The following is a 27220-nucleotide window of genomic DNA, read 5'->3' as shown; positions in this document are numbered from 1 at the left end:
TTCTTTCCTTCCCTGCAAGTGTAAAAGAGGAAGCTGCCAGGACTTTTAAAGGCTTAGATACAAAATGGTCCAGTACCACTCTTGGTATTCTATTGGCTAAAGTCCTGCTTCAATATGAGAGGAGAACTACACAAGGACCTGAGTACCAATGTGCCTGTTTCACTGGGAACACTTTTATATAACTATCACATCACCTTCCTGGTTTTCCAGAGCTCTTATTTAAAAAACAAAACAAAACTAGATTACTTCAAAAAGATTTCAAGGAGAGAAAAATGGTGAATTCCTAGTTTTAATTCATCTTCTTCAAAGTGGAAATATTTGTTTTGAAGATGGCTATGCAAATTATTTTTTGCTATTTATGTCATCCTCCTTTTACATATGTGTATTATGTAATACAACATTTACAATACTCTACTCATTCTCCAATCCTCTCAATATCACTTAATTGAAAAAATAACCTTTCTTTGACAATGAGATCTCTCGGAATAAGAATATATTTAATTCTTATTTTAATAAACATTTTAAAAATGCCAATTATGTGCTGCGTCCTAACAATTAGGGTACAAAGAGACTAATATTTTCAATTCAATTCAATAGTCAGGAACAACAAAGCATTTTTTTAGAGGGCATTAAGCTGTTGTTAAATTTTTTTAGCGGGCATTAAGCTGGTACTGTAAGGGATATAAAGAATTATAAGACACAGTGCTGTCCTCAAAAGGCCTTCTTGCAATATGGAAAATTAGCAAATGTAATAAAAATGAACATCTAATATCCACGTGCAAAAGAATGAAACTGGACTCTTATCTAACACCGTATACAAAATTAACTCAAAATGGATCAAAGACCTAAACACAAGCTCTAAAACTATAAAACTTTTAGAACTGGGGAAGGCTTCATGACATTGAATTTGACAATGATTTCTTGGATATGACACCAAAAGAACAGCTACAAAAGAAAAAATAGGCCAATTGGACTTCATAAAAATTAAGAATTTTGTGCACCAAAGGACACTGCTATGTTTGTGTCCCCTCAAAACTCCTATGTTGAAATCCTAACCCCCAAGGTGACGGTATTAGGAGGTGGGGCCTTTGGGAGGTGACTGGGTCATGAGGGCACAGCCCTCATGAATGAGATTAGTGCCCTTATAAAAGGAACTCCAGAGAGCTCCCTCATCCCTTCTGCCACGTGAGGACACAGCAAGAAGACTGCTATCTATGAACCAGGTAGTGGGCCTTCACCAGACACTGAAGCTGCTGGCACCTTGATCTTGGACTTCCCAGCCTCCAGAATGGTGAAAAGTAAATTTCGGTTGTTTATAAACTACCTGGTTTATGGTAATTTTGTTATAGTAGCCCAAATGGACTAAAACAGACACTATTATTAAAATAAAAAGGCAACTCACAGGAGAAAATATTTCTGGATTATATATCTGATAACGGAATAACATCCAGAATATATAGAGAACACCCAGAACTCAACAACAAAAAAACAAACAACCCAATTCAAAAATGGGCAAAGGACTTGAACAGCTGTTTCTCCAAAGACGATACACAAATGGCCAAAAAGCACACGAAAAGATGCTCAGCATCACTAATCACTAAGGAAATGCAGCTCAAAACCACAATGTGATACCAGTTCAAATCCATTATGATGGCTATTATTTAAAAGAAGCTTTGGCAAGGACGTGGAGAAGTTGGAACCCTTGTACGTTGCTGGTAATAATGTAAAATGGTGCAGCCACAATGAGAAACAGTATGGCAGTTCTCCAAAAAATCAAACACACAATTACCATTTGATCCAGTAATTCCACTTCTGGTTATATACCCAAAAGGACTCAAAGTAGAGATTTGAACAGACATTTGTACACCCATGTTCACAGCATTATTCACAACAGACAAAAGTGGAAACAACCCAAATGTCCATGGGCAGATGAATGGATAAACAAAGTGTGCTATATACATATAATGGAATATTATTCAGACTTAAAAAGGAAGGAAATTCTGATATATAATACAACATGGAAGAAGGTTGAAGAAATTATCCTAAGTGAAATAAACCAAACACAGACCAAACACAGAAGGACAAATACTGTATGGTTCCATTTATATGAGGTACCTAAGGTAGTCAAGTTCATAGACAGAAAGTAAAAGGGTTGCTAGGGACGAGGATGGGGGAGGAGTCGGGGGGGCAAGGGCAGAATGGAGAGTTATAGTTTAATGGGTACAGAGTTTCAGTTTGGGATGATGAAAAGTTCTGGAGATGAACAGTGGTGATGGTTGCACAACAATATGAAAGTACTTATTGTCACTAAACTATATATTTTAAAATAATTAAAATGGTAAATTGTTATGTTGTGTATATTTTGCCACAATAAAATAAATAAAATAAACATATAGAATAGAAAGTGATAAATACTATAAGAGAGGCACAAGTAACCTTTCCCTAGGATTTCCCTCAGACATGGAATCTAAAATTTCAATCCTGGACTTCCCTGGTGGCGCAGTGGTTAAGAATCCACCTGCCAATGCAGGGGACATGGGTTCGAGCCCTGGTCCGGGAAGATCTTACATGCCGCGGAGCAACTAAACCCATGCGCCACAACTACTGAGCCTGCGCTCTAGAGCCCGTGAGCCACAACTACTGAGTCCATATACCACAACTAAGGAAGCCCGCACGCCTAGAGCCTGTGCTCTGCAAAGAGAAGCCACTGCAACGAGAAGCTCACGCACCACAACAAAGAGTAGGTCCCGCTCACCGCAACTAGAGAAAACCCGCGCACAGCAATGAAGACCCAATGCAGCCAAAAATAAATAAATAAATAAATAAATTTAAATTTTCAATCCTATTTCCACTCTGATACTTCTTACCCCACCCCCACGTGTGCTTTCTTTGTTCTTACCGCTATTTAATATTCTATAAATTTAACTTTATTTATTTTTATTGTCTGCCTTCCCCCTTAGAATGTAAGCTCCATAAAGGTAGAAATTTTTGCCTGATTTATCCATTGCTTTAACTGCAGTGACTAGAACATACAGTAAATGCTCAATAAATATTTGTTGAATGAGTAGATAAAATGATAAGGGAATTGAGAGGAAGGAAAAATGATTTACTGAGCAGTTGAAGGAAATCTTCAAGGAGAACGTGCCTTTAAGGATGAATAGGATTTGAATTCCTGAGAGGCAAGAGTGATGTGCCCATCAGATTGGCAAAAAAGAAAATTATAGAACCTATGAAGTGTTGGCTGGGGGGCAGGGGAAACTGGTACCCTCAAACCGTGTTGATAGGAATATACATGGCAATTTCGATAGAACTTTGGTAGGCTCTATTAAATTGAAAATCCACATTCTCTGTTGACCTAGCAATCTCACGTCTTTGCATCTTTCGTGGAGTAATTCTCAGACATGTTCACAGAGGAGGGAAACTGAACGGTACAGAAAGATTAAATAACTCGACCAGAGTCATCTCATAATGATGTGAAAATTAAAAGTTAATATATTAGGCATTTAGAAAAGGACCTGAACACATAATAAGCACTGTATAAACAATGGCCCACGGGACTTCCATGGCGATCCAGTGGTTAAGACTTTGCCTTCCAATGTAGAGGGTGCAGGTTCGATCCCTGGTCGGGGAGCTAAGATCTCACATGCCTCGCGACCAAAAAACCAAAACATAAAACAGAAGCAGTATTGTAACAAATTCAATAAAGACTTTAAAAATGGTCCACATCAAAAAAAAAAAATCTTAAAAAGAAAACAACAATGGCCCACATTATTATTTACTGGCTAAATGTACTTTTCCTGCAAATTTTCTGTATAAACCATTTGTGCTTTTGCCTAATTGGATTGTAATGTTTTTCTTTTTAATTTGTATGAGTAATTTATATATTAAGGCTATTAAATTTGTCACATGTTGGGAATATTTTTCAGTTTGTTGCATGCTTTTTATTCTGTTTATATTGTTACCACATGATGAGATAATGAAATCTTTATCTAGTCAATCCATTATGGCTATTTTTTTTAACTTGGATATTTGCTGCCAACCAGAAATTTGATAAATATATGCACCTTATTTATTCTGTTTCCATAGTCTGACTTTTTATATTTACTAATCAATCCATCTGGAATCGTTGTTAGTGTTCCTAGAAGTTCGGATATCAGTTTCCTAGGGCTACTGTAACAAATTACAGCAAACTGGGTGCCTAAAACAATAGAAATGTATTACCTCACAATTCTGGAGGCTAGAAATCTGAAATCAAGGCGTTGGCAGGGCTATGCTCTCTCTGAAGGCTCTAGGGGAAGATCCTTCCTTGTCTCTTCCTAACTTCTGGTGGTTGCTAAAAATTCCTGGTATTCCTTGTATTATGGCAGCATGGCTCCAATCTCTGCTTCCATTGTCACATGGCATTCTTCTCTTTGTCTGTGTCTGTGTCCAAATTTCCTCCTTCTTATCAGGTCACCAGTCGCTGGATTAGGGTCCACTCTAATCCAGCATGACCTCATTTTAACTGGATTATATCTATAAAGACTCTTTCCAATATGGTAACATTCACAAGTACTGGGGGTTAGAACTTAAACATATCTTTTGGGGAGACACAATTCAACCCACCATGGTTTCTACATAGCTAACCAATTATTCTACTGCTAACACTTTTCACTATTAAAGATTATTAAATAGTCTTTTATTGTGCCATCAGATCCTAAATTGAATGGGTATATGCTAAAGTCTCAGGCTGTCAGTTTTTACTCTGTTTCTTATACCAATATGAGAGGTGATATTTCTTTAAGTGTCTTATAATCACTTTTTATAAGTAGCTGAATATGATACCTTTTTAAAATGTCATATAATGCAACAACACAACCAAATTATTTCCCTCTGCCAAAAACCTATACTTTGACCAGCAGAGTCTTCTTCATTCCTAACTTTCTCAGAGCCTGTGGTTTCATCATGAAAGCTACATGGAAGAGCAAGAGGTACAGCTCTGCTACGTTTAGGAGCACATCCTATTCACAGCCCCCGTATTTTTTGGTTTTATTTTATTTTTAGCCCATATTTTATGTAGCCCATAAACTACAACATGGGTTACAACTACTTTATAATAATTTGGAACTGGCAGTAAGGAGACTCAATAAGAAATGAGACAGATTGGGACTACCAGTAGGAACTAAAACCATAAAACCAATTTCACTCAACAATGAATATGCAAGAAAAGATGTATCAGTGCGACAACTATCTAAGTTTCAAACACTTTGGGTCCTGGGACTCTTCTTAATTAATATATAGTGCAACAGCTCTGCAAAACACATGTATTGCATGTATTGCAAAACCACAAATTATAAACATGGGTCTGGGAAAAGGAACCCATACTTTCTATTTAAAGTAGAAAAAAAATTTTAAATGCTCTAAAGTTTCTTTAGAGAAGCCCATAGGATTATATTAATTTATTCATAGTTTCATTTGTGACAATATAATATTATAACTCTAATATAATTTTCAAAACACTTGACCAATATATAGATTAGATAACCAGCTGTGAAACAGAGACAGACAGAGAGCTGAAAAGATGCTGGATCCCTGTGTCCATCTCCTACCCCATCAAGAGCCAATCAAGCCTTACTGCCTTCCTGGAATCTACCTCAATCCCAGCACATAACAGAGATCTTCGACTTGTTTATTTCTCTTAGTAACCTCCTGAGGGCAGAGATTCAGAGACTCATCAGACATAGGTAGGGCCTGGCATATAATTGCTTCCCAATAAATATTGGAGAAAAAAATGACAATAAACTAATAAACACATAAACGTGATTTCAACAAAAAGCCAGCTATGCTTTTTAGCTCAAAAGACAAGCCAGGTATACTTGAAATAAATCATAAGTAAATCAGCTTTAGCTAGTAATGAAAAAACCTGCTGAAAGAAAAAGAATGATGAACTGGGAAAAAACAAAAGAACCCAAACTATTTAAACATATTGAACTTCAGCAAAAGATCTATTTCACAACTTGTTGCTAACAATTTTTCGACTCTCTCTTGCAAAATTAATGAGAAAATCAGTTCAAATGAAAAAAAAAGAAATTGGAAAAGAAGTAAAACTGTCACTGTTTGCAGAAGACATGATACTATACATAGATAGTCCTAAAGATGTCACCAGAAAACTACTAATCGATGAATTTGGTAAAGTTGCAGGATACAAAATTAATGCACAGAAATCTCTTGCATTCCTATACACTACCAACGAAAGATGTGAAAGAGAAATTAAGGAAACAATCCCATTCACCATTGCAACAAAAAGAATAAAATACCTAGGAATAAACCTACCAAGGAGGTAAAAAACCTGTACTCAGAAAACTGTAAGACACTGATGAAAGAAATCAAAGATGATACAAACAGATGGAGAGATATACCATGTTCTTACTTTGGAAGAACCAGTATTGTGAAAATGACTATATTACCCAAAGCAATCTACAGATTCAATGCAATCCCTACCAAATTACCAATTGCATTTTTTACAGAACTAGAACAAAAAATCTGAAAATTTGTATGGAGACACAAAAGACCCCGAAGAGCCAAAGCAATCTTGAGGGATAAAAAATGGACCTGGAGGAATCAGACTCCCTGACTTTAGACTATACTACAAATCTACAGTAATCAAGACAATATGGTACTGGCACAAAAACAGAAATATAGATCCATAGGACAGGACAGAAAGCCCAGAGTTAAACCCACACACCTGTGGTCAACTAATCTACGACAAAGGAGGCAAGGATATACAATGGAGAAAAGACAGCCTCTTCAATAAGTGTGCTGGAAAAACTGGACAGCTACATGTAAAAGAATGAAATTAGAGCACTCTCTAACACCATACACAAAAATAAACTCAAAATGGATTAAAGACCTAAATGTAAGGCCAGACACTATAAAACTCGTAGAGGAAAACATAGGCAGAACACTCGTTGACATAAATCGCAGCAAGATCTTTTTTGACCCACCTCCTAGAGTAATGGAAATAAAAATAAACAAATGGGACCCAATGAAACTTAAAAGTTTTTGCACAGCAAAGGAAACCATAAACAAGACGAAAAGACAACCCTCAGAATGGGAGAAAATATTTGCAATTGAAGCAACTGACAAGGGATTAATCTCCAAAATACACAAACAGCTCATGCAGCTCAATGTCAAAAAACAAACAACCCAATCCAAAAATGGGCAGAAGACCTAAATAGACATTTCTCCAAAGAAGACATACAGATGGCCAAGAGGCACATGAAAAGATGCTCAACATCACTAATTATTAGAGAAATGCAAATCAAAACTACAATGAGGTATCACCTCACACCAGTTAGAATGGGCATCATCAGAAAATCTACAAGCAACAAATGCTAGAGAGGGTGTGGAGAAAAGGGAACCCTCTTGCACTGTTGGTGGGAATGTAAATTGATACAGCCACTATGGAGAACCATTTGGAGGTTCCTTAAAAAACTAAAAATAGAATTACCATATGACCCAGCAATCCCACTACTGGGCATATAACCAGAGAAAACCATAATTCAAAAAGACACATGCACCCCAATGTTCACTGCAGCACTATTTACAATAGCCAGGTCATGGAAGCAACCTAAATGTCCACTGACAGACAAATGGATAAAGAAGATATGGTACATATATACAATGGAATATTACTCAGCCATGAAAGGGAAAGAAATTGGGTCATTTGTAGAGATGTGGATAGACCTAGAGACTGTTATACAGAGTGAAGTAAGTCAGAAAGGGAAAAACAAATATTGTTTATTAACACATATATGTGGAATCTAGAAAAATGGTACAGATGAACCGGTTTGCAAGGCAGAAATAGAGACACAGATGTAGAGAACAAATGTATGGACACCAAGGGAGGAAAGCGGGGGTGTGGGGCATAGTGGTGGGATGAACTGGGAGATTGGGATTGATGTATACACACTAATACGTATAAAATAGATAACTAATAAGAACCTGCTGTATAAAAAAAATTAATAAAATAAAATTCAAAACAAAGAATGTTTGGTTGCATAAATGATACTGTTTAAACATAAAACATGTGAATGCTAAGCCTTCGCCCCAGTGGCTAGCTGACTGCACCATTGTATCAACTTTTCAAATCATATTTAGATAGCTAAGCTGAGAAAAGTAGTTTCAGAGGTTTCATGTAGTGTGTACAAGAGTTGAAATTCCAGAAGTTAAGAACCACCTATATGCTAAGTGGCTTTCCAAAAGGTTGTAACAAATAGTAAAATCAGCAGCAAACTATGAAAAACATTTTTCCCATATACTTTTTGATATTATTGGAGGTTATTAAGCCTTAAATGTTCATTTTAACATGTAACAATATCACCTTGTTTTACTTTGCTTTTTTTTGATGGGTGGCTAAATTTTCCTTTCATTGCTTAGTTCTTTCTGTTTCAGGCACTCTTCCTGGTGCTTAAAGAATGTAAGTAAAATAGACAAAGATCCCTGTGTTCTAGCAGGGGAGACAAACACTAAAGAAGAAACATAATAAATAAATAATGCACTGTGTTAAAAGAGGAGGAAACAGGGTAAGGGGTATAGGGAGTGCTGGACTGGGAAATGGGCATTTTGTCATATTACTAGGGTGATTAAAGGGTTAGAGCAGGTTTCATTGAGAAGGTGAAATTTGAGCAAAGGTTGGAGGAGGTGAAGGAGAGGGCCGATATCTGTAGAAGAGTATTTCAGGAAGAGAGAACAAAAGATCGGGTAGGAGTGGACCTGTTCAACTCAAGGGACAGCAAGGAGGCCAGTGCGGCTGGAGCAGATTGAACCTGTGTAGCTGATGACATCAGAAAAGTAAAGAAGAGGATGGGGGAGGGGGCAATGTGAAGATTTGGGATTTTACTGATTGAAGTGGGTAGCCAGGGTAGGGCTACCCTACCTAAGTGAACAGGTAAGCATGAGTGAACAGATACATGTTTTAAAAGAATGTGGCTATTGTATCTAGAATAGACTATAGGAAGCAAGAGTAGAAACATGATGAGTGGAGTGACCATGGTGGCAGAGATGGAGACTATGTATGGCCTCTTGGCATGAGCTCTCGGTAAGGCTAATCTAGCCATCATCACCTCTGAATGTCCAACCTGCCGAATTCCCAATGTGGTACTATTCTCTGAGGGACCATCTGGTCCCTTGGTGACAAGTTGACTTCGTTGGGCCCTATGCATGCTGGAAGGCCAAGCAATTCATTCTCACAGGAATAGACATTTATTCTGAGTAGAGGTTTACATTTCCTGCCAGCAGAGCTTCAGCCTATACCACTCTACAGGAGTTTACAGAGTGCCTGATCCATAGACCAGAACCCTACCTATCACAGCACCCAACCAGGAGACCCACTTTACAGTGAAGGAGGTTTGGGAGTGGTCCCATGGTCATGGGACATGTTGGTCTTATCACACACCACCCTTCCCCAGAAGCGCCAGCCTGAGAGAGTGACAGAACAATCTGCTGATGGCGCAGATGAAGCACCATCTCAGGGGCAACATTGTGTAAGAACAGGGTCTCATTCTCCAGGGTGCAATCTACAAACTGAATAAAAGTACCCTCCAGGCTCTAGAGTCTAGGGCACGGTGTCCCCAGCAGGAAGACCAATTGGGTCCAGGAATCAAGGCAGGGAAGCAGAATGGTCTCATTTACCACTCCCAGTGACCTACTGAGGATTTTTCTGTCCCCACAACTCTGGGACCTGTGGTGTTAGAAGTCTTGGTCCTCAAAGGGGGAGTACTTTGCCAGGGGACACAGCAATGGTCCCACTGAACTACAAGCTTTGTTGCTTATATTAAGAGACCAAAAAGCAAGAAGAGTCATCAGCTTGGGAGGGGCAATTGATCCTTATCAGCGAGAGAAGGTAGGACCACCTTATACTCAGAACAAGAAGGAATATATGTGCAATTGACTTGGATGCTTCTTGCTACTCCCTTGCCCAGTTGTGACTATGAATGGACAAGTACAGCAACCAGACCTGAGAACAGTGGAAACACCAAAGGCTCATCCTCTTCAGGAGTAAAGGTTTGGGTCACACCACTAGGCAATGCACCAAGACCAGCAGAGGTAACTGACGAGAACAAGGGGAATTTAGGATGGATAGTGGAGGAGGGAAATGATAAGTACCAGTAGTGGCCCCGAGACCAGCTGCCAGTATGCAGTGTGGGGTTTGTCCCACTGTCCCACTTCATTTAGGTTTCCCTTTAGTAAGAGAGGCTCAATGGGCCCCTGGAACAGCTGTTTCCTGAGTGTGTATGGAGAAGCGGGTTTACACGGTGCAAGCAGATGCCTATTTCAGCCAAAAAAGTGCACTGCCTGGATAGCCCTTCAAGAAAAAAATTACCTGTGAGAACTTAGCCATGAGGAGTACAGTTAGCTGACAGCTCTTCCTGGGCAGCCTCTAGCCACTGAACATGGCAGGGATACCAGAGTCTGGCAATTTCATCCAAAGGGTGAATGCTCTAACAGGTAATCTTCACACCATTTACTCCCGTTGGGTTGGCTAATACTTTGTCAGATCTACATCACAATCTGAGTCTTTCTCTACCCAATGTTTCCTTCTCTCTTTCCTTTCACAGCAAACGGATCAGCATTGTGCTCTGAAGCATTCTGCTTCCTCCCTTGTATTCTTCACAGTCGATATCCACCAAAAAAACTTCTTGTACTCCTAACTCCATTTCAGTGTCTGAACTGACCTAGTGACTGAACAATGAATGAGACTCACAGGGCTGAGAAACTTGGGGTGGGGGAGGCAGGGTGGAAAATGAGGAAGGAAGGCAGAGCTAGAAGACAGAAGAAATTTTCAAAGCTCAATTGTTATGGGCTGAAGTTGTTTTTAAAAGTATATTTAATTGCAAAAGGAAATACTTTTAATAAAGAGTTGAAAATTTTAATTACAATAAGGAAATATTTGCACCACTCTATAAACATCTAGAACTTGGAAAGAGGTTCTATTAACATAAAGCTTACATCATAAATCACCAATAGGTTTTATAACCAATGGAGATGGGAGCCATGTGCCTTGCCTTTGGAAGGGCTTAAGTCAAACACTGCTATTTTTTTGAATAGGATCCCTAATCAGTCTTTATCCATTACTGTATATCCAACACAATGCCTGGCACAGAGTAGATGCTCAGAGAGCATCTGCTGGATAGGGGTGTGCCACACGGAACACCGTCAGTCAGGACAGACACTCTGGAGTCAGGAGGACCAGAGAATTCCAAGGAAGTTTCCTAATGTGAAACTCATGCACAGTGAGCCTCTTTCTCTCACATCCCGCATCAACCCCATCAGCAAAACCTGTAAACTCTATTTTCAATAAATTGAGAATCCAGCTACTTCTTACCACTTGTAAAGTTTCCACACTAACACAAGTCACCAGTCTCTTATGGATTACTGCAATAACCTGCTAACTGGTCTCCTTGCGTACATCCTTGCTGTCCCCCCAGCCCACACCAAGAAGTTCTCCAGGCAGCACTCAGAGTAATCCTTTTACAGCCTAAGTCAGATCCTGTCACTCCTCCCCCTTAAAATTTCTAATGACTTTCCAAGTTACTCCGAATAAAAGCCAAAGCCTTTACAGTGGCTTTGTGCTCACTGCCCCACTTCCTTTACACCTCTAATGCCACCAGCTACTCTCTCCCCACAGCTGTCCCAGCTCCTTCACCCGACATCCTGGGTATTTCTCCAATATGTCAAGGATACTTCTACCTCATGGCCTTGCACCTGCATGTGACAAATGCTATGTGAGTGTGAACATTTATGGCTATTATTGTTGTTCCCTCTACTTAGTCCCCTCTAATTCTACTCAGCAGGTGAATGTCTCCCTTCCTCACTTCTCTCTACTCTAATATCAACTATCAGGAAGACTTTCCTTGATTGACCCGTGTATCAGGCAGAGTCTCAGCAGAAAAATATACCACATTCAAATGAGGTATTGTTACAGATTGAACTGTGCCCCTCCAAAAGATTTACCTTACTTAGTTAAATTAAGTCATACTGGAGTAGGGTGGGTCCTTAATCCAATATGACTGCTATGAAATAATAAGAAATATATCTATTGGTCTCTGCCCCTGGTTCTTGCTAATATTTGGTCTTTGACCTTGGTTCCTGACACAGGGCTCTCCAAAACTCTTATAATTTTCTGAGTGATAGCAGTATCTGACACAGAGCTCCTAACCCCTTGGAATTTCCTGAGTAATAGGAATGTCTTTTGTTGTAATGAGGGGACTCTTGGTGGGCTCCTGGATGGGGGCTGGTCACCAGAGAGACTAAGCCATGATTAGAAGGTTGTAACTTTCAGCCCAACCCCCCATTCTTCAGAGAAGAGAGAGAGGCTGGAAATTGAGGTAAATAATTGATCACCCCTGCGTGATGAAGCCTCCATAAAAATCCCCAAAGTACAGATTTTGGAAAGCTTCTGGGTTGGTGAATGTATCCACGTGCCAGGAGGGTGGGGCACCCCAACTCCACAGGGACACAAGCTCCTGCATTTGGGACCCTTCCAGATCTCACCCTATATATCTTTTCATCTGGTTGGTCATCAGTATCCTTTATCATATGCTTTATCATATAATAAGCTAGTAAACATGTTTCCCTGAGCTCTGTGAACTGTTCTAGCAAATGATCAAACCCAAGGAGGGGGTCGTGGAAATCCCAGTTGGTAGCTGCTCAGTCTGAAGTACAGGTGACAAGTTAGGACTTGCAATTGGCATCTGATGTAGGGGCAGTCTGGTGGGACTGAGCCCTTAACTTGTGTGATCAGGTGCTAACTCCAGGTAGTGTCAGAACTGAACTGAACGGCAGGACACCCAGCTGGTGTCTGCTGAGAACTGGGGAATTACTTGGTGTGGGAAAAAAGCCCACACATTTGGTGATCGGAAGTAAATATTAAGAGTAGTAATTGAGCGGTGAGTAGAGGAGAAACAATAGAGGAGAAACATGAACGTCACATGACGATGGAGACAGAGACTGAGGTGATGCAGCAAGCCAAGGGATGCCAATGATCGCCAGCAAACCACCAGAAGCCAGGAAGAGGCAACAAAGAACTCACCATGACAGGTGTCAGAGAGAGCACTGCCCTACCAACACCTTAATTTTGGACTTCTAGCCCCCAGAACTGTGAGACAATAAGTTTCGATTGTTTTAAGCCACTCAGTTCATGGAGATTCAATTAAAGGGACTCTTCACAATCATGTAGGGAAGCATACAGGGACACTACAAGGACAGTACAGCACGCTGGAGTGAGAAGTAGGGGCCCTCTAGGCATGAAGGGGCAAGGTGGGGAGCAGGTACCAGAACCTGGAAGGAGAGAGTCACCTGGAAGGTCAGGATACAGAAGCAATGACCTTGTATCAAGAGCATTGCCAACCACAAAGAGGAATACATGGCCTAACTTCATTCTCCTCCCTTAGTCCTATCACCTGCTGGGACTCCCCAGGAAGCCAACTGTGGTAGCCCATACAGGGCAGCCCTCTTGGGGCCAACTGCTGGGTGAAAAAGGGGTAAGAAGATGGGGGAGGGGAATGAAAAATATCTGGCACATTCGCTGTAGCAATACTATTTCAGCTCTGTACTATTGATCTTCTTCATGTTCTTTTTTTTTTTTATCAGTACCCCATATACTATAAATATTGATAACTTTGATTTTTAGTTTATTATCTGTTTATCTATTATTCCACTAGAATACAAACTCCATGAGGGCAGGGACTTTGTTTCTTGTTGTATCCTCAGCACCTAGAACAGTTCCTGGCATGGGGAGAGTCTCAAGAACTATTTGATGAGTGAATGGCTTGGAGTGTGGCATTTTTACCCTGGTATTGTCTAAGTCAGCAGCTGCTGCATCTCTGCTTGCTCATCTTCTTCCCTGAAATTACTTGACTGATTTCCAAAAATGCAAGCAAAATTCCCTGGCTTGTTACCAAGTATTTGGAATCAATGACTCCCTCCTGTCTTTTTATCTTGGCCCAATAGCTCTTGAAGAAGCCCAAGGCCTATCCTACAAGGCCTTGCTCATAAGCACCCTCATCTTGGTGGCCTTTGCGTTGGGGGGTTGGAGGGGGTCTTATCATCTGTCATGTGAACGGTGGAACTCTTGGCAAACGTATCTACATCAGACGAGGAGGCCTACAGGCTGTCCAACCTGTACTATTTAGCCAAGCAAACAAAAAGTAATAATTTCAGGTAGAGCCATGAACATCTTTAAACCAGGGTACTGTTGTACTATCACATGGAGTTTTGTGGGGCTCAGATGAGATTATCCATGGAAAGTGCCTCAAATGGTGCCTTGCCTAAAGGGTTAATGTATGTTTATTATATATTATTAAAGTTGTTGAAGAAGTCCTCTGTGAGGAAGTAAATTATGACTTGGACCCTGAATGATGAAAAGGAGATAGTCAATTAGAGATCTGGGAAGAGAGTTTCAGGCTGAAGTAACCTCAGCTGCAAAGGCCCAGAGACGAGAACCAGCTTGGCCTGTTCGAGGGATGACAGTGAATGAGAGGGAGACAGAAGGAAAGAGATGGGGCCAGAGGGTTTGGCAAGTATCAGATCATGTGAGCTCCCCAAGGCCAGGTAAAGAGTTTGAATTTTATTCTTAAGTATAATTAGGTATTAAGAGTAGATGTGACATGATTTATATTTGAAAAAGACCACTCTGCTGGGGAGGTTGAAAAAAGAGTAGAAGTGGAGAGACCAGTTGGGAGGCAGGGGAAAGATACTGATGCACTAGCCTAGGGTTGTAGAAGTAGAATTGGGAGAAATGGCTGAATTGGGGATATAACTTGGAGAATAAAGTTGATAGGACTTGATAATGGATTAGGTGTGGTGATTGGCAGGGGTGGGGTGGGGGGAGGAAGAGAGGGAAGAGATTTATCAGGGATGATGACTAGATTTTTGGTCTGAGCACCTGGGTAGATGGTGGTGCCAGGAACTAAGATGGGGGAAAACTGGGAGAGGAGCAGGTTTCAGAGGAGGGGAGGTCCAGAGGGAATCAATGGTTCTGTTTGGCCATGGTAAGTTTCAGAGGCTTACTATATTTCAAGTGAAGATATTGTGTAGGCAATTGGCTAACTCTATCCATAGCTAAGGGGAGAGGTCCAGGCTGGAGGTATTTCAAAACAAGGGGCAGGATGAGATCACCTGGTGACTAGCAGTAGATATACAGAGGGCGGAAGGTTAGATACTGAATTACAATACAGGGAGATATGTGCTGTGAATGGGGCAACACCAGGTTAGTGGAGAGGGAGGCTGGTCAGCAAAGTTCCGTGGAAGCATTATATCCACAGAAAACCAAGCAGTGACATTTTATCAGTGAGGATGCTGGTCCAGAGAGGTAATTTGCAATTAGTCACACAGCTAGTGACCTAACTGTAACTTTATACTTCAACTACTTTAAGTCAAACCCTATTAAGAGGCAGGATAGTCAGGCACCTAGGAACACAGGCTCTGGAGTCATTCTGCTTGGGTTCAAATTCTGGACCTGCCACTTACCAGGTGGGTGACTCCAGGTACATTACTCATCATCTCTATACTTCAGCTTTCTTACCTGTAAATAGGCATACTACAAATAGCTATCTACTTAGGGAATGCTTACTATGTTTCTGGTACTAAGATTTTACATACATTATTCAACACCCCCCTCCAATAATCAATGAAGTTGAATGCTATTATTATCCCCATCTTACTGATGAGAAACCGAAAGCATATTTACGCATTCACAAATATTTACTGTGCCTGCATTACATGTTTCTTCATGCTAGGGGTACATCAGGAGATACAACAAAGTCCTTGCCTTTGTGCAGCTTGTCTGTGATTTAGTGAAAGGAGAAAGATGATAAACCTAATAAATATGTATACTATATGGCAATTAGAAGATGATAAATGCTATAGGAAAAACACCAGGGTAATGGAGCTAGGAAAGTTGCTGTTTTAAGTCGGGTATCCAGGGTAGACCTCTCTGAGAAGGCGACATTTGAGCAAAGATTTGAAGGAGGTGAGACAGCGAGCCACCCAGGTAGCTAGGGAAAGAAGACTCGGAGCGGAAACAGCAAGGGCGAAGGTAGGCTCTCAGGTGAGAGCGTTTGTCTAACATCCACCAACAACGCCTAGGGCCAGCCGTGAGAGTAAGATATGAAAGGAAGGGGCTGTGTATCCAGTTCTAAGAACTTTGACTTTTACTCTGGGTGAGATGAGGAACCACTGGACAGTTCTGCCCGGGGGAGTGATATAACTTGACCTTGCATTTAGGCTCAAGGTCCATCAAGGAAGTCTAGCGCTGGAGTCAATGCTCTCAGAATAAAAGAATCAGTCGCCGGCACAAGGACTCAGCCACACAGCGAGCGCCCTGCAAGCGCCGGCCCACAACTGTGGCTGTCACAATCCTTTCACTTAAACCCCGCCCCGACCTACCGCCCTCTAGTTCCCCAGCTCCTGGGCTTCGCATCCACTCAGTCCGGTCTCCACGTAGCGCTTCCCCGGCTATGGATTGCGCAACTCAGACAACAGGGCGGAGCCTGGACGTGGGCGGAGTCTGGACGTAGGCCGAACCGCGGCGGGCTTGGAGAACGCCCGGGCCGAAGACTCTCCATGGAAGCCCCGAGAACCCCGAGACGCCCACTGACTGCGCCTGCGCACGCACAATCCAGGCCGCCGACATTCCAAAACGGTAATCCGCGCCGCCCCGCCCCGCCCCAATTCCGGGGCGGAGTTCTTGGCTGCGCCTGCGCACAGGCTCGCCGCACCCTACGCCTGCGCATTCAGCCAGCCCGACCCCATCCCCCAGGTTTTTCGGGTGGGGGAGGGGGTGCGTCTCGGCGAGTCACGATGATGGCGGCCACCATCCTGTGGTGAGGTAGCGGATTCTCTGCTGATCTCGCAGAGCCCCTGGCGCTTCCTGCAGACTCAGTGGCTGGCGCCGGGCTCGTGAGGAAGCACGGTGGCTCGTGCTCGCGAGGAAGGCCGCAGTCGCGGAGGCAGCGGCGCGGCCCGGGGCCAGGGCTGGGGGAGAGGCCGCTCTGCAGGGCGAATGTGACAAGCCCCCACCCCCACCGCTTTCCTCCCTAGTGCGCGAGGAGCGCGGGCGACCCCGGGGCCCCGCCAGGCCACAGACCCCGCCCAGCGGCCAGCACCCGGAGCAGGCCCGGCAGCGGAGCTGCGCGGCGGCACCATGCTGGTCACCCTGAAGACCCTACAGCAGCAGACCTTCAAGATCGACATCGACCCAGACGAGACGGTGAGTGCGGCGGGAGCGCGGAGCCCGGCACCGGGCAGGGGAGGCGCGCGAGGCGCCCACCGGCCCTGGGCTTGGGGCGGTGCGGCGGGGCCGTGTGCGGGGCCCCGGCCTCAGCTTCTAGAGGGGCCCGGCGGCGCGCCCGAGCGGGGAGACCTCCGGTACACCCTAGAGGGCCCGGCGAGCGGGGTCTTGGGCCCCGGGCGCTGGATGAGGCCTGCGGGCTCCGAGCGCGGGCAGGGCCTGGGGGCCCGGCGGCAAGCGGCCCACCGGACCTTCAGAGTTGGCTGTGGGCTTTGTGGCAGGAGTAAGGGGAAGCAGTGGTCGGACACCGAAGCCCTGGTGGCAGATGGCGTGGAGTACACGCCCGCTGGGCACGGGAGGCCTCGGCCTGGGCGCTCTCGGCGGAGGGGCCAGAGGGGGAGGGGAGGTCAGGGCTGCCTCGGCGGTCTAGCCGGGCTCCCCGATGGTGGGTGCACGGGTGGGGGAGGGAGATGTCGGCGTCACCACTGTCCCTGAGTGGACCTGGTTAGGCGCTGAGGTCTAGGAAGCGCTAACTGGAGATAATGAGCCTTAAATAAAAAGTATCAGATTCCGTCTGCTGCACAGTGAGAGGCGAGTGGTGAGGGGTGGTGAAAATGCATTCTTTGCCCCCTTCGCCGCAGAATTGGTGACCCTTTTATTTGCCTATCTCTTGAACCGTTTCGCTGCAGTTCTCCCGCCACCCAACCCACACCCATGTGTAGATTGCCCTTTGAGCCCTCTTTGGTGGTGAAGTTTGTTGGGTTAGAGCCCTTCAAATCCAGGCTCAAACTTAACTCCAGATTAATGAGTTCCCTGTGTTAGAAGTCTTGAAGTTGTAGGAGTCGGAACTCTGCACCCAACCCCCAAGTAATAGCCTTTCAGGGGAGAAAAAAAGAAAATAAAAACTTTGAATCTCTTCTGTAAACTCTTGAACACCTCAGAAGTTCACGTGTTAAATTCTCATGTCATCCTGTGTATTTGTGAGTGCAAAAAGGCACTGTGTTGAAATCAGTACAACTTTTTGCCAAGATCTAAAAATGCCATTCAGTGTAAACTTATTTGTGTTCTGGAATTGTGATGCTGTACACCATTGAGGTTGTCATAAGGCTGTATTTAAAGCAGCAACTTTCAGCCCATCTGTATTTTTAAAAATAGGTGATTCAATTTTGGTGGAGATCTGGGGCCTTAGTGTTAGCTAATTAAATAATCCTGAGCTCCCATGTGTGGCCCTAACTTATTTGCTATGTGCCTGTTTTGCAAAGATGTGAAGATTAAATATTATTTAATTGGTGGTCAGTAAATGGAATCGATTATTAATCACTCCATACCTTTGAGTGAGGGTATAGTGTTATGTTTTACCTATATCATTTAATCTAAAGTTTTCTACACCTTTAATTATTTAAAAAAAGTAGTTCCCAACCTTTTTGGAATTGTGGTACTAAATGATTTTAGTTCAAGATATTTAATTATATGTGTAAATATGCTGTGTGGTAAATTCTTAAAGGTGCAGGAGATAGCAATTTTAGATGAGAAATTCAGTGTTCTCAGAAGTAATTGACAACACCCTGTGGATTGCTATTACTAACAAAAATCATATTCTTCCTGAGTATTCCTTTACTGCTTGGTGTATACTTAGAAGTTAAAGGATGAAAGTTAATGCAGCTGTTTAATGTTTTCAGACGAAACTTTTCATAAAATGTTATTGACTTTGGATTTTTGTAGTGACACGTGTTGGTGCTGCAGGAACTTTACCAGCTTATATTCACAATTAATTCCAGGATTATTGAAACCTAAAGGATTTTTTTTTTTGGTAAATATCTGTGGATTTATTGAAGTTATGCAGTGACTTTCTACAGCTCCACTGAATTATTTATGTTCTATAAAGTTTGTATAGCTCTTTAGGCATTTTATGCATTCTTTATCTTAGAGCCAGTATTGTATTTGTATAGATTCTTAACTGTACTTGCTGTTTTCCAGTTTATTTCCAAGGGGATTTAAGTTATATGAAACATACTTCTAGAGGTATATTTTCAGAAAGCTCAATTGTTACAGAGAGTTGCTTCTTTAGCTTTTTATTGCTGTTTGTCCAAATATAATTTTGTTGCTGTTTATGTAAATATAAAAGCTAACATTGTTAGGCTGGGACAAGAAATGAAAACACTTAATCTGGATATACTGGAACATTTACATTAAAATGACTTGTGGGTTTTTACTTTAAAGGACTTAAATTTTAAAAATGGGAAAAATGTTAGAACTATTTTAATTCCATCTTTATAGTGATTTTTAATTAAATATTTATTTTTGATACAGTATTTGAGAAAATTCCAGTAAGAAAAGAAGCAATGAAAATTACATAAATAGAGGGAGGCTGTAAGTGTCCTGTTTATAATTTGTGAAAGCTAGATAACCAAGGATATTAGAAATAGATCTAAAATAAAGGGGAAAAAATAGGATTTTACTGAGACCTCTAGGGAGATTCACATAAAATGAACAGATTTTGATCTCTAAGACCTCTATTTTGGCCGCTCAAAGGTTTTATTTTTACCTAGAAGGAACTAAGAAACCTTAAGGAACTTAAGTAACTTGAGGTGGCCGGTATAGAAACTTGTGAGCTTGAGATGAGCAGGAGCGAAAATGAGTGAAAGGACTGAGAGATAAGAGGAATCATGGGAGTGAATCATTTGCTCAACAAGTGAATGTTCAGTGAGCTTTGACTGGCAGAACTGGAGGAGTACAGGGACATGGGAGACATGGTCTGGGTCTTCTTGGGAGCCATATTGACATAGTCTTAGCTCCGTCAGTGGCTATAGAGTAGATGCACAAAGTAGAAAAAGCAAGAGGATTTGTTTTTAAGGTGTTTGTATTTGCTTTAGTGTTTGAATGTTGAAAGTCCTCCCTTGCCTCTTTTTTAACAAGAGAAACTTTCTTAACATTCATTTGCCATTTTGTACCATTTACTTGACCATTACCATGCACTGCCTTTAGTGTTAACCATTACAAAACAGTGATTTTATTATTACAATAATAATTCATCTCCTCATAGAATAACTGGGGAAAAAACCAACAGTAAGTTTCAGGTGAGACTTTAAATGCATAAGCTGAAATATGACTGTATTATATAAGTGACATCAAAGTTATGTGTATACACTGGAAGTTTTTGGTAAGAGAATTGTGAAGATACAGTAGTTTTAATTTCTATAGACAGTATATCTAATATGTTATGCAGTAATCTGCAAAGAATTAACCTCACTTTGTGGTATATTTGTGTAATGGTGATTATGCTATAAAATACTACTTGAGTACTAGTCTTGTACATGGGATTTACTAGCCATCATTTATTAGCAAATTGTTCCCATTGTGGCTTATTGTATTTTAACAGAGTTGTGCTGAAGATAGTACCTTATTATGGAAGTTCCCTAGATTATTAAAACATTAAGTAGTAAACATTAAAACACTGTATCACAGAGGTAAAAACTAACGTTTCTTGGCATATTGGTAAAACAAAATACTGTAGTACCTGGGAAACCTGGTATGGTTTGTATCAGACCTTTGCTCTTTCTATACTTGGCACACAGTAGGCATTTAATAAAGATCTTTTGAATGAATTAAATACATTTTTTGGTGAATTGCCAAGTCAGTGATCCCTCAGTGTTTGCATGTTGATTTATTTAATGTTTGTTGAATACTTACTAAAAATATCAGGTCTTGCTGTCATGGTGTGTACATTATAGTGGAATAAATTAGTCGAAAGCAAATTTTAAAAAACAGATAGTGGTAAGAGTTATGTAGAGAATTGAAATAGGGTGAGGTAATTTGATAGCGTCTGACTGGGTGGCTACTTTTAAATTGGTCACAGAAGGCCTTTCTAAATAAGGTGACATTTAAACTGAGATCTGAATAGTAAGCACTCAGAGATGGGGAGAGTGTTTTCTGTAGGGAAAGACCTTTAAGAGTGTGTTTTGGGAATCAAAAAAAGGCCTGTATTGTTGATCTAGTAGTTAAAGGAGAAGAGAGGTAAGGGATTAGAGTTAGGCAAGGGGCCAGGGCCTGTAGGGCTTTGTAATAAACTGAAGGTTTTCAGTGTAAAATAGGAGGCCTTTGGGGGCTTTTAAGCAGAGGAGAAAAATTATTTCTTTTATGATTTGAAAAGGTTACTTTGCTGTATGGAGAATAGATAGTAGGAAGACCATTTAGAAGGCTTGCACAACAGTCTTAAGAGGTCAAGGCTTTGACCAGGGAAGTAGGAGTGGAGATACAAAGAGAGGTGGAGGGATTTGAGATATGATTGGGAGGATAGAGTTGAGAGAATTTTTTGATGCGTTGGAGTGGGGAAAATTGAGAAATCAAAGATTAAACATAGGTTTTGGTTGTATAACTTGTGTGAATACTTGTGTTCTTTCCTGAGATGTGGAGGGATGGGAGAGGGGCAGGTTTAGGGGTTGGGGTGGAAACTCAAGACTTAAGTTTAAGATGCCTATTAAACATTCAGGTGGAAATGACAAGGAGATTTGCTATGAATTTCCGTCCCAAAGGGGCATTTGGGCTGGAGTTAGAGACATGACAATAAGCAGCATATATGTTTGACCTCAATCCATTGGACTGGATGAGACCATCTTGCCACAGTCTTTTTCAGTGTCCATGCCTTGCAAAATTGAGTCCAAGTGCCTAGATTATCCCTTATGTGTAATTAACTTCTCTGCTACTGGAATTGAGGAACCCTGGTGAGAATGTAGTGGGATGGGGCTTAGGGCTGAAGCCTGGGATGCTATAACACTTGGAGATTGAGTACTGAAGAGGTCAGTTAAGGAGCAACCTTTGAGGTAGGAAGAATCCAAGAGAAGAAAAAAGTTTCAAAGAGGAAGAAAAGGTCAAATGTATCTACTGCTTGAGAAATCAGAAGTAAGATAAAAACAAGAAACATGACTTTTGGTTTTGGCAAGTTGGAGGTCATTAGTGACCCTAATGAGTAGTCTCCATGGAGTGTTAGGGCCAGAATTTAGTGGATTGAGGAATGAGTGGGAAACATGTGAAAATGATCCCAATAATTCTGAGCGTCACAGCCTATGGTAGGCATCGTTTAAAACACACACACACACACACACACACACACACACACACACACACACACACACACACACACACACACACACACACACACACACACAGCCCAGAATTGTGGAAAATATGTAATAGTGTATGTTTTAAAAAAAAGAAATGGAGACCAGCATGATTGGTAACTTGCCTGGGGTCATACAGCAATGGCCTTGGTAGTTTCACTGTCTGTGAATGATGTTCTTGCCCATACTCTGACCTTCTGTTCCTTAATCGCTCGTCCACTGATCTTTCCTTCTACTCTACCTCAGTTATTCAGACTCATGACTGGTAACTAGCTCTTATCACAACCAGTAACTGTAGCTCCTCCCCCCATCCACAGTAATCAGTTTTTAGTATCCCACTTTAACTTCCCTCTGATTCCAATGCTAATGAGACTTACAGTCTATTCCATCCATACTCCTTTTCACTGGCCCTCCCCTCGTGCCCAGCTAAGATAGAGTCAGTGACTATAATCACTCTCTTGCAAGGGTCAGGTATAGCATGTCTCTTGAGCCAGGCTGCCTAAGTTTCAATCCTGGCCTTAGTACTTGCTGTGTGATGTGACCTTTGGCAAGTTACCCGATTTTGTGCCTGTTTCCTCATCTGTAAAAAGAGAACACAGCCATGGAAGTACTAACCTCACAGGATTGTTTTGATGGTTATATGAGTTTGATATGATACACAGAGTGCTTAGTGACAGTGCTTAACAACATGGTCCCACTCTCACTCCATTATTCTTGTTTGAAATACTCCAAATATGATTAAATTCAAGTCTGTGTCTGTACCTGTGCAGCTAGAAGGCGAACACATAGGCACCTTGACTTGTCTCACTTAAATTCCTGAACAATAATCGTAATCAGGCCCTTGTAGTGACAGTCATACATTTCACTATTCACTTTTCCACTGTCATAGGCAGATTTCATATCATCTTCTCTCTTTATTTTCAATCAGTGACCCTAGATTTTAGGTTTTATTGAAAATATAGAAACAGTCGGGACAGAACTTTTACAAGATCCTACTGGAACTCCCTACCTGCTAGCCTCCTTTTATTGTGGAGATAGCTATGTATTGTGGATGGTGCTAAGGCCAATCCCCCCCCACTTTAACACAGCATCCTAAACTCTTGTCGTTTATGAAGGACATCACTCCATCAGTTCTCCTTTTCTACAATCATTGATTTTTCCATTTCTAAATTTATTTAATTTATTTCTGCATTGGCTCTTTGCTGCTCTGCGCGGGCTTTCCCTAGCTGTGGTGAGCAGGGGGCCACTCTTGTCTGTGGTGCTCGGGCTTCTCACTGCAGTGGCTTCTCCTGTTATGGCGCACGGGCTTAGTTGCTCCGTGGCATGTGGGATCCTCCCGGAACAGGGCTCGAACCCGTGTCCCCCTGCATTGGCAGGCAGATTCCCAACCACTGTGCCACCAGGGAAGCCCAATGTTTCCATTTCTAGAGTATCTAAACATTTTCCTTGTCTTAATAAAACCCTCCCTTGTCTCCACATTTGTCTACTCCTCCATTTCTCCCTCTTCCTCACATCAGAACTTAAGAGTAGCTCTTGAGTCTGTTTGCTTTTTTTTTTTAACATCTTGCTCTTTCAAATACATCATGCTATTCCTAAACTAGAGGAGAGTTTTCTCCCACTTTATAGTTGCCCTGTGCCCTTGAGCATAGTACTTAAATCTCTTTTCTTGTGAGTAAAATGGGAGTAATAATACTTTACCTGCCTTCCTCGTAGAGTTGATCTGAAAATCAGATGAGGTTATGGATCTGAAAAATTTTTGGTGAATTGTGAAATCAGAAATAAATCTGTGCAATTTCTTTTTTAACAAGTCCTGTTTACAGTTATTTTGATCAGTGTTTTCACTGTCCTTTTTGAACAAGGTTTGTGTAAGTGAGATATCCTCATTTTCTTAGCTTGATGTAATCAGCAATTTCAGTGTTGAGAGCAGTGTTCTAACTTTAGCTTGGAAATTGAGATTATTTGATAGATAATGTATAAAATTTCTGTTGCCTTTGGAAAGAAATGTGCTAAATTTAAGCCTGCTGTAGAACAGTGAATCCTGCTGAAGGACACCATGTCTGTTGCCTATAAGTTTGGATAAATACATTCCTTGTGTAATGTCTCAAAGAGCTAATTTTATAATGGAATGAACTTTATAAACCCTTTAACATTACATATACCTATTCCAGCAGAGGAAGTAGACCAACTACAAATGACTAATATGTACGAATAGGTCCTAGATACTTCAACAGGTAGATAAAAATTGTTACTTGTCTCTCCCTCTGCCCTCTCCGCCACACACTTCTGGTTGAATGAGGTAGGTGGCTTCTTTGTAGTATGTTAGATCCATTTTCTGCCTATATAGAAACTTGAAAATTTACAAGTAACTTGGGAGTTTCTACTTTTCAATCTTCAAAGTCTGTGTCTGTTTTGATTGTTGAAACCATACTGTTAGGGATATATTTTATAATAGAAGAGATTAAATTGGCGTAAACAGGTAGGTTTAGGAGCCTGAATACCATAGCTTCTGTGGGGGGAAATTAATTCTGTATTTAAAATTATATTTTAAAAAGTAGCCTTTTGGATCATAACCCTAATTTGAGAATTGGTTGCCTTTGTTTACTGTTTATCCACATATTATTAATACTGTAGTCTTAGTTATTCTTTCAGTTAAAAAAACAAAACAAAACTCTTGTGCCACATTTTTTTCATTCCTTGGGTCCAGTGGGGAGATTTTTCCTGTTGCACTGATGTCAACCAACATCTTCATAATTCTGTTTTTAGAATTAGCAGAAACCGACTTTGTGGAAGAGATTCAGGAAATACTCCTTGGTGCCTGCACCAGTTTCTCAAATGGAAGGATACGACCCAAGGAACCAAAGAGGAAAAAGCTTTGCCCATAGCGTAAATCTATGAAATTCTTTTGTAAACATATTTGGCTTTAGGTCTCTGTTTCCTTTTGTTAATCGTTTAATTGCCAAAACTTATTTGCTCTTACTAATTTTTTTTTTTTTTTTTTTTTTTTGTGGTACGCGGGCCTCTCACTGTTGTGGCCTCTCCCGTTGCGGAGCACAGGCTCCGGACGCACAGGCTCCGGACGCACAGGCTCAGCGGCCATGGCTCACGGGCCCAGCCACTCTGTGGCATGTGGGATCTTCCTGGACCGGGGCACGAACCCGTGTCCCCTGCATCGGCAGGCGGACTCTCAACCACTGCGCCACCAGGGAAGCCCGAAAGAAGTACTTTTAATGGTGGTTGGCCTGAACTAGGGTAGTGCCATGGGATGCAATATAGTGTTCACATTGGGAAGTAGTTAGATGGTAAGTTGGAACAACTGAATAAATGATTTAATGTGAGGAATATAGGAGAAGGAAGAGACAAATACCTCACAAGGGAATGGGATGAAAAAGGATAACTGATCTGCTTTTGTGTTGGCACTTTTTCATAGTGATTATCTCCCTTTTGGGGAAAAAATAAAAACTACGTCAACTATGTTTAGTATTAGATGTTGAGTATATTTTTCTTTTAAAATGCACAATTTCGTAAGAGAGAAGTATGTGGCTAGAAGAAATTTGACTTCTTGAGTGTTAACCATGCATTGTCTCTAGTTGAATCAATGATAAACTCCCATTCTTTATCTAGGGGGAAATAAGCAGCAAAATGAAAGTTTAGTTCCTGCTTCTTGTTTGTTAGCCTTGGAGAAGCCTGGTTATTTACTGGGATCATAGTGCTCAGTTTTAGATCCATCCTGTTGAGATGACTTATTGGAAGTATTGGCACGGGGCTCAGCACAGAGGAGTCATAACTACATTGGCTGTTGGACATAACCTTTCCAAGGGAAACGATGTGCAGAGTTGCTACCTTTTCCTTCTTTGCAACATCCAGAAAGAAGGCCTTTCTTTATAGCTGTTTTAAAGTATGCTCAATTTGATTGAGTTAGGGAAGACTTAGACAAAGTAGTCTAGAAACCATCTTTCAGCAATTACATTATGGTTGAGATGCCTATGGGACATCCAGTGAAGGTGTCAAGTAGAGTCAGGAGAGAACTGGGCTAGAGATACACATGACATATGAATGGTTCTTAAAACTAGGAGTAGATGAAATGCATTATCCTAGAAGTCTGTGTGGAAGAAAAGGCAGTCTTGGGCATAGCCCTAAGTAACACTTAAAGGTCTCGCCAAGGAAGAGGATTTCAAAAAGGAGTGAACAAAGAGATAGGAGGAAAACCAGAAGAGTGTGGTGTTATGGAAGCCAAAGGAAAACAGTGCGTAAAGGAGAGATGAGTCAGTACTGTCAGATGTGGCAGAGAGGTCAAGTAATACTACAGAGAAGGACTAAGAAGTATCTGATGATGATGTTGCTGAATTTAGTGGTACTGGTGAGGGCAGTCTTAATGGAATTGTGGGAGTAGCACTACTGCAGAAAATAAGCTGCAGAATGAGAACAAAGTCTGTGCTTCAGTTTATCAGCATTGTGTTGCACCCTGGAGTAATAAGTGTGGGGTTATGAGTAAGTAAAGACAATGTATAGTTAAGTTTTTGCAAACTACTTGAGACCAAGAGGAGGAGGAGACTGTGGGGGATTTTGTGTGTTTTTAAGATGATAGAGAATTGGGTCTGTTTAAGTGTGAATGGAAATGAACTGGCTTTGAGGGAGAAGTTGAAAATACAACTCGGCGGGGTGGGGGAGTAGGAAACAATGAATCTAGCAAGGTACTGGAGAAAGGAATTAGATTTGAAGAGAGGGATAGCTTTCATTTAGTAGGGAAGAAGATTGAGATTAGGTGGATCTGTACGCAAAAAACCATGTGTCAGTTTGGTAGCAGAAAGTTGAGGGTATGAGTTCCTGTGGT

General features: G+C 41.5%; 1 protein-coding gene across 1 annotated transcript in view; it reads left to right on the top strand.

Moving 5' to 3' along the window:
• Positions 1-16846: 16846 nt before the first annotated feature.
• The window catches only part of RAD23B (RAD23 homolog B, nucleotide excision repair protein), a 45324-nt gene continuing 34950 nt past the window's right edge, over positions 16847-27220 (top strand). Inside the window, exons 1-2 of the mRNA XM_082842120.1 lie at positions 16847-16870; positions 17083-17251. Of these exons, the coding sequence (XP_082698246.1) occupies positions 17186-17251 (66 nt within the window). The 5' untranslated portion in view covers positions 16847-16870; positions 17083-17185. The remainder of the gene's footprint in view (positions 16871-17082; positions 17252-27220) is intronic.

The sequence above is a fragment of the Leucopleurus acutus genome (assembly GCF_964270905.1).
Source record: "Leucopleurus acutus genome assembly, chromosome: 7".
Classification (NCBI taxonomy): Eukaryota; Metazoa; Chordata; class Mammalia; order Artiodactyla; family Delphinidae; genus Leucopleurus; species Leucopleurus acutus.
The sequence above is the reverse complement of the archived record's forward strand: the minus strand, read 5'-3'. Positions and strand labels throughout refer to the sequence as shown.